At 45.3% G+C, this 14,225-nt stretch overlaps 1 protein-coding gene across 1 annotated transcript in view; it reads left to right on the top strand.

Annotated features, from left to right (window-relative positions):
• LOC120018903 (glutamate receptor ionotropic, kainate 1-like) overlaps nt 1-5,192 on the top strand; it is an 86,534-nt gene extending 81,342 nt beyond the window's left edge. The window contains exons 16-17 of the mRNA XM_038962122.1: nt 4,391-4,616; nt 4,903-5,192. Of these exons, the coding sequence (XP_038818050.1) occupies nt 4,391-4,616; nt 4,903-5,192 (516 nt within the window). The remainder of the gene's footprint in view (nt 1-4,390; nt 4,617-4,902) is intronic.
• Nucleotides 5,193-14,225: the final 9,033 nt, after the last annotated feature.

Genomic DNA, 14,225 nt, shown 5'->3' with positions numbered 1-14,225 from the left:
CACACGCGGACACACACACACACGCGGACACACACACACGTGGACACACACACACGCGGACACACACGCAGACACACACACACGCGGACACACGGACACACACACACACGGACACACACACACGGGGACACAGACACGCGGACACGCGGACACACACACACGCGGACACACACACGCGGACACACACACACACGTGGACACACACACGGACACACACACACACGCGCGGACACACACACACGCGGACACACACACGCACACACAGGGACACACTCGCACAGAGACAGACACGGAGAGACAGACAGACGGACAGACTCTCTTAACAACTTCAATATCTCTCTCTCTGAGCTCATCTCCTGGCTACTGGTCTTCTTCAAACAGACCTGAGAAGGATAACGTATGTGATATACTACTACAGTATATTCAGAGATATTATATTGCAAAGAGAGATCAACTATCATCTCACAGTTGTTTGTCCTTGATGCCTTTGACAGGAGATTGTTTCGTGAGTCTTAACATAAGACTGTAATACTTTACACGTCTGTCGCCCGTCTGTCTGCAAGGCTGAAACGTGAGAATGGATGTTTAAAAAAATACTTATAATTTAATCAGAAAAGAGGGAGAGAGAAAGTGAGGTCACTTCCCTAATGGCACCCTATTCCCTATATAGTGCACTACTTTTGACCAGAGCCCTATGGCACCCTATTCCCTATATAGTGCACTACTTTTGACCAGAGCCCTATGAGCCTATAAGTAGTGCACTACATGTTGTGTTGCTACCATGTTGTTGTCATGTGTTGCTGCCATGCTATGTTGTCGTCTTAGGTCTCTCTTTATGTAGTGTTGTGTTGTCTCTCTTGTCGTGATGTGTGTTTTGTCTTATATTTTTATTTAGCTTATTTTTATTTTTAATCCCAGCCCACATCCCCGCAGGAGGCCTTTTGCATTTTGGGAGGCCGCCATTGTAAATAATAATTTGTATAGTTAATAATAGTTAATTAAAGGTTAAATAAATACATGTAAAAAACATAGGGAATAGCCAGCTTACTGTAGGACCCTATATCTCCTAGCTAGCTTACTGTAGGACCATATATCTCCTAGCTAGCTTACTGTAGGACCCTATATCTCCTAGCTAGCTTACTGTAGGACCCTATATCTCCTAGCTAGCTTACTGTAGGACCCTATATCTCCTAGCTAGCTTACTGTAGGACCATATATCTCCTAGCCAGCTTACTGTAGGACCCTATATCTCCTAGCCAGCTTACTGTAGGACCCTATATCTCCTAGCCAGCTTACTGTAGGACCCTATATCTCCTAGCCAGCTTACTGTAGGACCATATATCTCCTAGCTAGCTTACTGTAGGACCCTATATCTCATATCCAGCTTACTGTAGGACCATATATCTCCTAGCCAGCTTACTGTAGGACCCTATATCTCCTAGCTAGCTTACTGTAGGACCCTATATCTCCTAGCCAGCTTACTGTAGGACCCTATATCTCCTAGCCAGCTTACTGTAGGACCCTATATCTCCTAGCCAGCTTACTGTAGGACCCTATATCTCCTAGCCAGCTTACTGTAGGACCATATATCTCCTAGCTAGCTTACTGTAGGACCATATATCTCCTAGCCAGCTTACTGTAGGACCCTATATCTCCTAGCTAGCTTACTGTAGGACCATATATCTCCTAGCTAGCTTACTGTAGGACCCTATATCTCCTAGCCAGCTTACTGTAGGACCCTATATCTCCTAGCTAGCTTACTGTAGAACCATATATCTCCTAGCTAGCTTACTGTAGGACCCTATATCTCCTAGCCAGCTTACTGTAGGACCCTATATCTCCTAGCCAGCTTACTGTAGGACCATATATCTCCTAGCCAGCTTACTGTAGGACCCTATATCTCCTAGCTAGCTTACTGTAGAACCATATATCTCCTAGCTAGCTTACTGTAGGACCATATATCTCCTAGCCAGCTTACTGTAGGACCCTATATCTCCTAGCTAGCCTACTGTAGGACCCTATATCTCCTAGCCAGCTTACTGTAGGACCCTATATCTCATAGCCAGCTTACTGTAGGACCCTATATCTCCTAGCCAGCTTACTGTAGGACCCTATATCTCCTAGCTAGCTTACTGTAGGACCCTATATCTCCTAGCTAGCTTACTGTAGGACCCTATATCTCCTAGCCAGCTTACTGTAGGACCCTATATCTCCTAGCTAGCTTACTGTAGAACCATATATCTCCTAGCTAGCTTACTGTAGGACCCTATATCTCCTAGCCAGCTTACTGTAGGACCATATATCTCCTAGCTAGCTTACTGTAGGACCCTATATCTCCTAGCCAGCTTACTGTAGGACCATATATCTCCTAGCCAGCTTACTGTAGGACCCTATATCTCCTAGCTAGCTTACTGTAGGACCATATATCTCCTAGCCAGCTTACTGTAGGACCCTATATCTCCTAGCTAGCTTACTGTAGGACCCTATATCTCCTAGCCAGCTTACTGTAGGACCCTATATCTCCTAGCTAGCTTACTGTAGGACCCTATATCTCCTAGCTAGCTTACTGTAGGACCCTATACCTCCTAGCCAGCTTACTGTAGGACCCTATATCTCCTAGCCAGCTTACTGTAGGACCCTATATCTCCTAGCCAGCTTACTGTAGGACCCTATATCTCCTAGCCAGCTTACTGTAGGACCATATATCTCCTAGCCAGCTTACTGTAGGACCCTATATCTCCTAGCTAGCTTACTGTAGGACCCTATATCTCCTAGCTAGCTTACTGTAGGACCCTATATCTCCTAGCTAGCTTACTGTAGGACCCTATATCTCCTAGCCAGCTTACTGTAGGACCATATATCTCCTAGCCAGCTTACTGTAGGACCCTATATCTCCTAGCCAGCTTACTGTAGGACCCTATATCTCCTAGCTAGCTTACTGTAGGACCCTATATCTCCTAGCTAGCTTACTGTAGGACCCTATATCTCCTAGCCAGCTTACTGTAGGACCCTATATCTCCTAGCCAGCTTACTGTAGGACCATATATCTCCTAGCCAGCTTACTGTAGGACCCTATATCTCCTAGCCAGCTTACTGTAGGACCATATATCTCCTAGCCAGCTTACTGTAGGACCCTATATCTCCTAGCCAGCTTACTGTAGGACCATATATCTCCTAGCCAGCTTACTGTAGGACCCTATATCTCCTAGCCAGCTTACTGTAGGACCCTATATCTCCTAGCTAGCTTACTGTAGGACCATATATCTCATAGCCAGCTTACTGTAGGACCCTATATCTCCTAGCCAGCTTACTGTAGGACCCTATATCTCCTAGCCAGCTTACTGTAGGACCCTATATCTCCTAGCTAGCTTACTGTAGGACCCTATATCTCCTAGCCAGCTTACTGTAGGACCCTATATCTCCTAGCTAGCTTACTGTAGGACCCTATATCTCCTAGCTAGCTTACTGTAGGACCATATATCTCCTAGCTAGCTTACTGTAGGACCCTATATCTCCTAGCCAGCTTACTGTAGGACCATATATCTCCTAGCCAGCTTACTGTAGGACCATATATCTCCTAGCCAGCTTACTGTAGAACCCTATATCTCCTAGCCAGCTTACTGTAGGACCCTATATCTCCTAGCTAGCTTACTGTAGGACCCTATATCTCATAGCTAGCTTACTGTCGGACCCTATATCTCCTAGCTAGCTTACTGTAGGACCTCTGGGTGATGACTTCCCCCATATCTCCTACTGTTTGACCTCTGGGTGACGACTTCCCCTATATCTTCTAGCTAGATTTCTCATCATCTCTAGATGATGACTTTCCCGATATCTCCTAGCCAGCTTACTGTAGGACCCTATATCTCCTAGCCAGCCTACTGTAGGACCTCTGGGTACGTAGAGCAGATTAGTCAACAGAGAGAGATTTAAACACAGCTGTCACGCTTACCCAGATGATTGGAGGAAGGGAAACACAGGCAGGTTATAGGCTTCACTATAAGCAACTGGACAGGCAGCTTACTGTAGAACCCGATATCTTCTAGCCAGCTTACTGTAGGACCCTATATCTCCTAGCCAGCTTACTGTAGGACCCTATATCTCCTAGCTAGCCTACTGTAGGACCCTATATCTCCTAGCTAGCCTACTGTAGGACCCTATATCTCTTAGCTAGCCTACTGTAGGACCTCTGGGTACGTAGAGCAGATTAGTCAAGGCTTCACTATAAGCAACTGGACAGGCATGTCCATACCAGCGTGAAACAACTTGTCTCTGTCTAATATATGTTTTTCATGTGAACACTTATTTTAACCTTTATGTAACTAGGCAAGTTGTCCTATTATTATTGTTGTTTAAAAGGAAACTATGTGTTGTTGTTGTCGTCCATTAGAAATCCAAGATCTCCACCTATGAGAAGATGTGGGCGTTTATGAGCAGCAGGAAGAACACAGCTCTGGTGAAGAACAACAGGGAGGGGATCCAGAGAGTCATGACCACAGACTACGCTCTCCTCATGGAGTCCACCAGCATCGAGTACATCAGTCAGAGGAACTGTAACCTCACGCAGATCGGAGGCCTCATAGACTCTAAGGGCTACGGCGTAGGCACTCCTATAGGTAAAGAATCACGGACGCAGGAAAAACACTTTGTGTGAATTTACCGTCCCCTATCACTTCTGAATGCTGACGTGCTAGAGGAACACGTCAAGGCTGCCCTCTCTCCCCTTTGCTGTTTTTCTACCAAGAACCACTCGCTCATGCTGCCCGTCAGTCACCAGACATGCACAAAATGCTTCACTTTATGCTGATGATGTGCTATGTAGCTCATTTGTGACCTATTTCTTTTTACCTAATGGCCTCATAAGCTGCTCTGATACTCTGATCTCATTCCTCTCTCCCCCAGGCTCCCCCTACAGAGACAAGGTGACCATCGCCATCCTGCAGCTCCAGGAAGAAGGGAAGCTCCACATGATGAAGGAGAAATGGTGGAGAGGGAACGGTTGTCCTGAGGAGGACAGTAAGGAGGCCAGCGCCTTGGGAGTGGAGAACATCGGCGGTATTTTCATAGTGCTAGCAGCCGGACTGGTTCTCTCTGTGTTTGTAGCTATCGGAGAGTTCATTTACAAATCCAGGAAAAACTTGGACATAGAGGAGGTGAGTGTGGGACAGTGTGAGTGGCATCACAAGTACTAACAGAAGAAAAGGTGCTCCAAGACTGTTATTATGGATCTTCTACATACAGTAGGTTGCTGTGGACCTTATACAGTCAGTCAGTTGCTATGGACATTATACAATACACACAGTCAGTCAGTTGCTATGGACATTATACAATACACACAGTCAGTCAGTTGCTATGGACATTATACAATACACACAGTCAACCAGTTGCTATGGACATTATACAATACACACAGTCAGTCAGCTGCTATGGACATTATACAATACACACAGTCAGTCAGCTGCTATGGACATTATACAATACACACAGTCAGTCAGCTGCTATGGACATTATACAATACACACAGTCAGTTGCTATGGACATTATACAATACACACAGTCAGTCAGTTGCTATGGACATTATACAATACACACAGTCAGTAGCTAAGGACATTATACAATACACACAGTCAGTCAGTTGCTATGGACATTATACAGTACACAGAGTTATACCGTTGTTACTGACCTTATATAGACACAGTCAGTCAGTCAGTTGCTGTGGACTTTATACATTACAGTACACACATTCAGACTGTTATGGACTGTACACACAGTCAGTTGCTATGGACCGTACACAGAGTCGGTTGCTATGGACCGTGCACAGAGTCGGTTGCTATGGACCGTGCACAGAGTCGGTTGCTATGGACCGTGCACAGAGTCGGTTGCAATGGACCGTGCACAGAGTCGGTTGCTATGGACCGTGCACAGAGTCGGTTGCTATGGACCGTGCACACAGTCAGTTGCTATGGACCGTGCACACAGTCAGTTGCTATGGACCTTAAACACACAAAGTTAGTTGCTTTTATGAATGTTGTTTTCTTGTCAAAGGACAACTTTTTTTATCAGGACAACTTGTTTCATCAGGACAACAGTTTGAATGTGTGGAACTGCAGTGCAACAATCACACACAAATTACTTTATTGTAGAGTAGGCCTAGTGTTTGACGTACTTTTGATTTAGATAAAAATGAACATTTTTATTCCTTTATTGGCACAATATCTTATTTATAACGAGAGTCGTTTGGGTTTTTAGGGAGGCACACCACTTGACTGTCTTGGCCTTGCTGTTTTTGTGTGAAAATGTATTATTTTTTGTCATGACATGATACTGTAGGTAAGTGATGAAGATATAAGGTTTCACTGGAGGTAAATACGCCCCATTACTGATCTATAACTTATTGATTACATTAGTGATCTATAACTTATTGATTACATTACTGATCTATAACTTATTGATTACATTACTGATCTATAACTTATTGATTGCATTACTGATCTATAACTTATTGATTACATTTAACTAATGATTAGGTATGAGGATATCATGTTTTGCTTGCAAATGTTTGCAAATTTACATCCAGTTATTTGTACAGCATAACAGTATTGCTTCTTCTGACCAACTTTGCTTGTATTCATATATATGAAAATATCTGAATGATTGTATGTACATGTGAGTGAGTTTTTTCCCCCCCCGAATCATTTATGGATGAGATGCCCCTTCAGACTTTATTCATTGAGTTGCTTTCATTGTGTATATTTTACTCTTTGCTTTTTGTATCATTTGACGTTCATGAAAATGCATGTAAAAGTTTTTGTCATGTTGGTTTTGTTTATGAACGACTAAAGTGGAGAACATGACTTCTTTTCTTTGTCTTATTTATTTCTGATTCCGTTGGTTCTGTTTGGATCCTTTCTGTTCATCTGCATGCAAGGCATGAAAGCAGATCATCACACGCACGCCTTTTTTGATTCCGACCCAGTTTGTATATCCATGGGTTTAGACTTTAGAGTAAAAAGGGGGAATCTCCACCAGAGGATCTGAAGCTCTTGTTGTTTCTGGGGGATTTTTTTTTTTTAACCTTTTATTTAACCTTTTATTTAACCTTTTATTTAAGTTAAGAACAAATTCTTATTTTCAATGACGGCCCACCAGGAAAACAGTGGAAACGACGACAGATTTTTACCTTGTCAGCTCAGGGGATTCGATCCAGCAACCTTTCGGTTACTGGCCCACTGGCTCTAACCACTAGGCTACCTGCCGCCTCAATTCATTAAAGGCCTCAGACTAGGAGTTGCTAGGATCAGTTTTGACTTTTTTTTAGATCACATGGACGACAACTTATGACAGCTTATGACAGCTTATGACAACCTAACACCTGTTATAACACACAGGACCATTTAGGTAGTGGGTATCGGATCGTATAAGCAGACATCTGTAACTTTTTAAATAATGTTATGTCATTGTTACAGACAGCTTTACCTTGAATTTATAAGGTGACAGAACCATGGCAGGTTCCTCATTATAAGACACCTTAATTTGTTAAACCCAAATTACATTTTCTAGATGGTTGATCTACCAATGGTTAATTTTCGTGACGCAGGAGTGCAGATCATTCAGTCAACTGTCCTCTTCCATTCCGGATACCCCACTAAGCCTCAGTATCCTCAAATACTTTCAGGCTTTATTCGGTGACGGCACGTCGTCTCCTAACCAACCTGTGTGAGAGTAATCTCAGTAAATAATGGTATAATTATTGAGTGGATTAATGGGACTATCTCAGGCACCCGCTCTTAAGCTTCGTCCCAAATGGCGCCCTATTTCCTACATAGTGCACTACTTCCTGTTCAAAAGTAGTGCACTATATAGGGAATAAGGGTGTAATTTGGGATTCCCTTATAAGCTGCTCAGTCACTGGGACCGACTGTCACATCACACAGAACGGAGAATATGAGTTCTCTCTCTCTCTCGCTCTCTCACTCACCAAAAACCTCAGGCCTTTGTGTGTGTCCTAGATTTACATAACATTGAAACTAAAGCCTGAGGACAAAGCCTATCAACGGGACATTCCTTGACTTCACAAGGAGCAGCTGAAATTATAACATGCAAATCAATAACAGATCTGGAGCTGAATCAGTCTACAGTGAAATATTAGATACTATCAACTACTAAATCCTCGTCTATGAAAATACACTTGGTATAAGATACCAAAAACACATGGAAGTTTTACTCTGTTCCACTGGAACAATGCAATGACAAGACCTTGATCATTCTATCCAAAGGAACATCCATTCTATCCAAAGGAACATCCATTCTATCCAAAGGAACATCCATTCTATCCAAAGGAACATCCATTCTATCCAAAGGAACATCCATACTTTCCAAAGGAACATCCATTCTATCCAAAGGAACATCCATACTATCCAAATGAACATCCATTCTATCCCAAAGGAACATCCATTCTATCCCAAAGGAACATCCATTCTATCCAAAAAGAACATCCATTCTATCCAAAGGAACATCCATTCTATCCAAAGGAACATCCAGTACCAAAGTATGATCTTTATTTTGACCAAATCATATTTTCTTTAAACAGCTGTTATGTACACTACATTACCAAAAGTATGTGGACACATGCTCATCGGACATCTAATTCCAAAATCATGGGCATTAAAATTGAGTTGGTCCCCCCCTTAGCTGCTATAACAGCCTCCACTCTTCTGGTAAGGCTTTCCACCAGATGTTGGAACATTGCTGCAGGGACTTGCTTCCATTCAGCCACAAGAGCTCGGGCACTGATGTTGGGCAATTAGGCCTGGCTCGCAAACGGCGTTCCAATTCATCCCAAAGGTGTTCGATGGGGTTGAGTTCAGGGCTCTGTGCAGACCAGTCAAGTTCTTCCACACCGATCTCGACAAACCATTTCTGTATGGACCTCGCTTTATGCACTGGGGCTTTGCAATGCTGAAACTTGAAAGGGCCCCAAACTGTTGCCACAAAGTTGGAAGCACGGAATCGTCTAGAATGTAATTTTATGCTGTAGGGTTAAGATGTCCCTTCACTGGAACCAAGGGGATTAGCCCGAACCATAAAGAAAAGCTCCAGATCGTTATTCCTCCTCCACCAAACTTTACAGTTGGTACTATGCATTCGGGCAGGTGGTGTTCTCCTGCATCAAACATGTTCAGATTCATCAGTGGACTGCCAGATGAACACGTTTTCGCTACTTCAGAATCCAATGGCTGAGAGCTTTACACCACTCCAGCCGACACTTGGTATTGCGCATGGTGATGTTAGGCTTGTGTGCGGCTGCTCGGCCATGGAAACCCATTTCATGAAGCTCCCGACGAACAGTTCATGTGCCGACGTTGCTTCCAGAGGAAGTTTGGAACTCGGTAGTGAGTGTTGCAACCGAGGACAGACGATTTTTACACGCTAAGCCAAGTCTGGTTCATCCTTGGGAGCAATTTCCAAATGCCTGAAGGTACCACATTCATCTGTACAAACAATAGTACGCAAGTATAAACATCATGGGACCACGCAGCCGTCATACCGCTCAGGAAGGAGACGCGTTCTGTCTCCTAGATATGAACGTACTTTGGTGCGAAAAGTGCAAATCAATCCCAGAACAACAGCAAAGGACCTTGTGAAGATGCTGGAGGAAACACGTACAGAAGTATCTATATCCACAGTAAAACGAGTCCTATATCGACATAACCTGAAAGGCCACTCAGCAAGGAAGAAGCCGCTGCTCCAAAACCGCCATAAAAATTGCCAGACTACGGTTTGCAACTGCACTTGGGGACAAAGATTGTACTTTTTGGAGAAATGTCCTCTGGTCTGATGAAACAACAATAGAACTGTTTTGGCCATAATGACCATCGTTATGTTTGGAGGAAAAAGGAGGATGATTGCAAGCCGAAGAACACCATGCCAACCGTGAAGCATGGGGGTGGCAGGATCATGTTGTGGGGGTGCTTTGCTGCAAGAAGGACTGGTGAACTTCACAAAATAGATGGCATCATAAGAAAGGAAAATTATGTGGATATATTGAAGCAACATCTCAAGACATCAGTCAGGAAGTTAAAGCTTGGTCGCAAATGGGTCTTCCGAATGGACAATGACCCCAAGCATACTTCCAAAGTTGTGGCGAAATGGCTTAAGGACAACAAAGTCAAGGTATTGGAGTGACCATCACAAAGCCTTGACCGCAATCCTATAGACAATTTGTGGGCAGACCTGAAAAAGCGTGTGTGAGCAAGGAGGCCTACAAACCCGACTCAGTTACACCAGTTCTGTCAGGAGGAATGGGCCAAAATTCACCCAACTTATTGTGGGAGGCTTGTGGAAGGCTACCCGAAACGTTTGACCCAAGTTAAACAATTTATAGGCAATGCTATCAAATACTAATTGAATGTACGTAAACTTCTGACCCACTGGGAATGTGATGAAAGAAATAAAAACTGAAATAAATCATTCTCTCTACTATTCAATCTGACATTTCACATTCTTAAAATAAAGTGGTGATCCTAACTGACCTAAGACAGGACATTTTTACTAGGATTAAATGTCAGGAATTGTGAAAAACTGAGTTTAAATGTATTTGGCTGAGGTGTATGTAAACTTCCGACTTCAACTGTATATATATAGAGAGAGATAGAGAGGGGGGGGGGGGGGTATATAATAGTGTATCTATAGTTTGTATGTAGTGTATACATAGGATATGTCACCATTGACCTTGTGTTCTTTATGACAGTGTCCTCCTCTCACTGAAGTTATGGAGGAGAGTCTCCTCTCACTGAAGTTATGGAGGAGAGCCTCCTCTCACTGAAGTTATGGAGGAGATGGTCCTCTCACTGAAGTTATGGAGGAGATGGTCCTCTCACTGAAGTTATGGAGGAGAGCCTCCTCTCACTGAAGTTATGGAGGAGAGCCTCCTCTCACTGAAGTTATGGAGGAGAGCCTCCTCTCACTGAAGTTATGGAGGAGAGCCTCCTCTCACTGAAGTTATGGAGGAGAGCCTCCTCTCACTGAAGTTATGGAGGAGAGTCTCCTCTCACTGAAGTTATGGAGGAGAGCCTCCTCTCACTGAAGTTATGGAGGAGAGCCTCCTCTCACTGAAGTTATGGAGGAGATGGTCCTCTCACTGAAGTTATGGAGGAGAGCCTCCTCTCACTGAAGTTATGGAGGAGAGCCTCCTCTCACTGAAGTTATGGAGGAGAGCCTCCTCTCACTGAAGTTATGGAGGAGAGCCTCCTCTCACTGAAGTTATGGAGGAGAGCCTCCTCTCACTGAAGTTATGGAGGAGATGGTCCTCTCACTGAAGTTATGGAGGAGAGCCTCCTCTCACTGAAGTTATGGAGGAGAGCCTCCTCTCACTGAAGTTATGGAGGAGAGCCTCCTCTCACTGAAGTTATGGAGGAGAGTCTCCTCTCACTGAAGTTATGGAGGAGAGCCTCCTCTCACTGAAGTTATGGAGGAGAGCCTCCTCTCACTGAAGTTATGGAGGAGATGGTCCTCTCACTGAAGTTATGGAGGAGAGCCTCCTCTCACTGAAGTTATGGAGGAGAGCCTCCTCTCACTGAAGTTATGGAGGAGAGCCTCCTCTCACTGAAGTTATGGAGGAGAGCCTCCTCTCACTGAAGTTATGGAGGAGAGCCTCCTCTCACTGAAGTTATGGAGGAGAGTCTCCTCTCACTGAAGTTATGGAGGAGATGGACGTCTCACTGAAGTTATGGAGGAGATGGTCCTCTCACTGAAGTTATGGAGGAGATGGTCCTCTCACTGAAGTTATGGAGGAGAGCCTCCTCTCACTGAAGTTATGGAGGAGAGCCTCCTCTCACTGAAGTTATGGAGGAGAGCCTCCTCTCACTGAAGTTATGGAGGAGAGTCTCCTCTCACTGAAGTTATGGAGGAGAGCCTCCTCTCACTGAAGTTATGGAGGAGAGCCTCCTCTCACTGAAGTTATGGAGGAGATGGTCCTCTCACTGAAGTTATGGAGGAGAGCCTCCTCTCACTGAAGTTATGGAGGAGAGCCTCCTCTCACTGAAGTTATGGAGGAGAGCCTCCTCTCACTGAAGTTATGGAGGAGAGCCTCCTCTCACTGAAGTTATGGAGGAGAGCCTCCTCTCACTGAAGTTATGGAGGAGAGTCTCCTCTCACTGAAGTTATGGAGGAGATGGACGTCTCACTGAAGTTATGGAGGAGATGGTCCTCTCACTGAAGTTATGGAGGAGATGGACGTCTCACTGAACCGTCACAGAATGATAAAGAAGACACAGCAGAGAGCCAATGGAAGAGAAGGACTACCCAGCCTGATGCAGTGCCACCGTAAAAGACTAATCAGGAAGGAGACTGGAACATATGCCTAGTAGCCACCGAGCGCGTTCCAGGCTGACTATGTTGCAGTTTCCTGCTAAATCTCACAGGGCCCGGATAGGTGTTTAACATATCAGCAAACTACATTATATGATAAATAAATCTGAGGCCCAACTGTGCAGACGATGATGTGGCAGTCAACCATTGGTTGCTGTGTGCAGCGCGACTGTAACGTAGTCGGGCCTGGAACGCAGCCATTACCTGGAACGCAGCCATTACCTGCAGCACAGCCATTACCTGGAACGCAGCCATTACCTGCAGCGCAGCCATTACCTGCAGCGGAGCCATTACCTGGAACGCAACCATTACCTGCAGCGCAGCCATTACCTGCAGTGCAGCCATTACCTGGAACGCAGCCATTACCTGGAACGCAGCCATTACCTGGAGCGCAGCCATTACCTGCAGCGCAGCCATTACCTGGAACGCAGCCATTACCTGGAACGCAGCCATTACCTGGAACGCAGCCATTACCTGCAGCGCAGCCATTACCTGGAACGCAGCCATTACCTGCAGCACAGCCATTACCTGGAACGCAGCCATTACCTGCAGCGCAGCCATTACCTGGAACGCAGCCATTACCTGGAACGCAGCCATTACCTGCAGCGCAGCCATTACCTGGAACGCAGCCATTACCTGGAACGCAGCCATTACCTGCAGCGCAGCCATTACCTGGAACGCAGCCATTACCTGCAGCGCAGCCATTACCTGCAGCGCAGCCATTACCTGCAGCGCAGCCATTACCTGGAACGCAGCCATTACCTGGAACGCAGCCATTACCTGGAACGCAGCCATTACCTGCAGCGCTGCCATTACCTGGAACGCAGCCATTACCTGCAGCGCAGCCATTACCTGGAACGCAGCCATTACCTGCAGCGCAGCCATTACCTGCAGCGCAGCCATTACCTGCAGCGCAGCCATTACCTGGAACGCAGCCATTACCTGGAACACAGCCATTACCTGGAACGCAGCCATTACCTGGAACGCAGCCATTACCTGCAGCTTCCTTCCACGGGAGACTTCTGACCGACAGAGTTGACTGCTGTTCTCAACGCTGTATATGATTTTTCAAAAAAAAAAAAAAAAAAGGAAAACATGCATTTTACTTTAATCTCTCTTTCTCTCTCTCTCTCCATCTCTCTCTCTCTCTCTCCATCTCTCTGCCTGTCTCTCTCTCTCTCTCCATCTCTCTCTGCCCGTCTCTCTCTCCATCTCTCTCTCTCCATCTATTTCTGCCTGTCTCTCTCTCTCTCCCTGTCTCTCCATCTCTCTCTGCCTGTCTCTCTCTCCGTCTCTCTCTCTCTCTCCTCTCTCTGCCTGTCTCCCTCTCCGTCTCTCTCTCTCCATCTCTCTCTGCCTGTCTCTCTCTCCGTCTCTCTCTCTCTCTCCTCTCTCTCTCCATCTCTTTCTGCCTGTCTCTCTCTCTCCATCTCTCTCTGCCCGTCTCTCTCTCTCTCTCTCCATCTCTCTCTGCCCATCTCTCTCTCTCCATCTCTTTCTGCCTGTCTCTCTCTCTCTCTGTCTCTCTCTCTCTCTGCCTGTCTCTCTCTCTCTCTCCTCTCTCTGCCTGTCTCTCTCTCCATCTCTCTCTGCCCGTCTCTCTCTCTCCCTCCCCCAATCCTCTCTTCTTCCAAGACTTCATGAATAGAGTTCCATTAACAAAGGGTCTGTGCAGGAGAAGTGTTCTTCATCCCTGATATTACCATCTCATCCACACACTAACGGGATCAGAGGGACAATAATGAACAAAAATATAAACGCAACATGTAAAGTGTTGGTCCCATGTTTCATGAGCTGATATAAAAAAAACGTATTTCTCTAAAATGTTGTGAACAAATATATTTACATCCCTGTTA

This window comes from Salvelinus namaycush, chromosome 23 (assembly GCF_016432855.1).
Source record: "Salvelinus namaycush isolate Seneca chromosome 23, SaNama_1.0, whole genome shotgun sequence".
In the NCBI taxonomy this organism is placed as follows: domain Eukaryota; kingdom Metazoa; phylum Chordata; class Actinopteri; order Salmoniformes; family Salmonidae; genus Salvelinus; species Salvelinus namaycush.
Note: the sequence above shows the minus strand (reverse complement) of the source record. Positions and strands in the feature narration are given on the sequence as shown.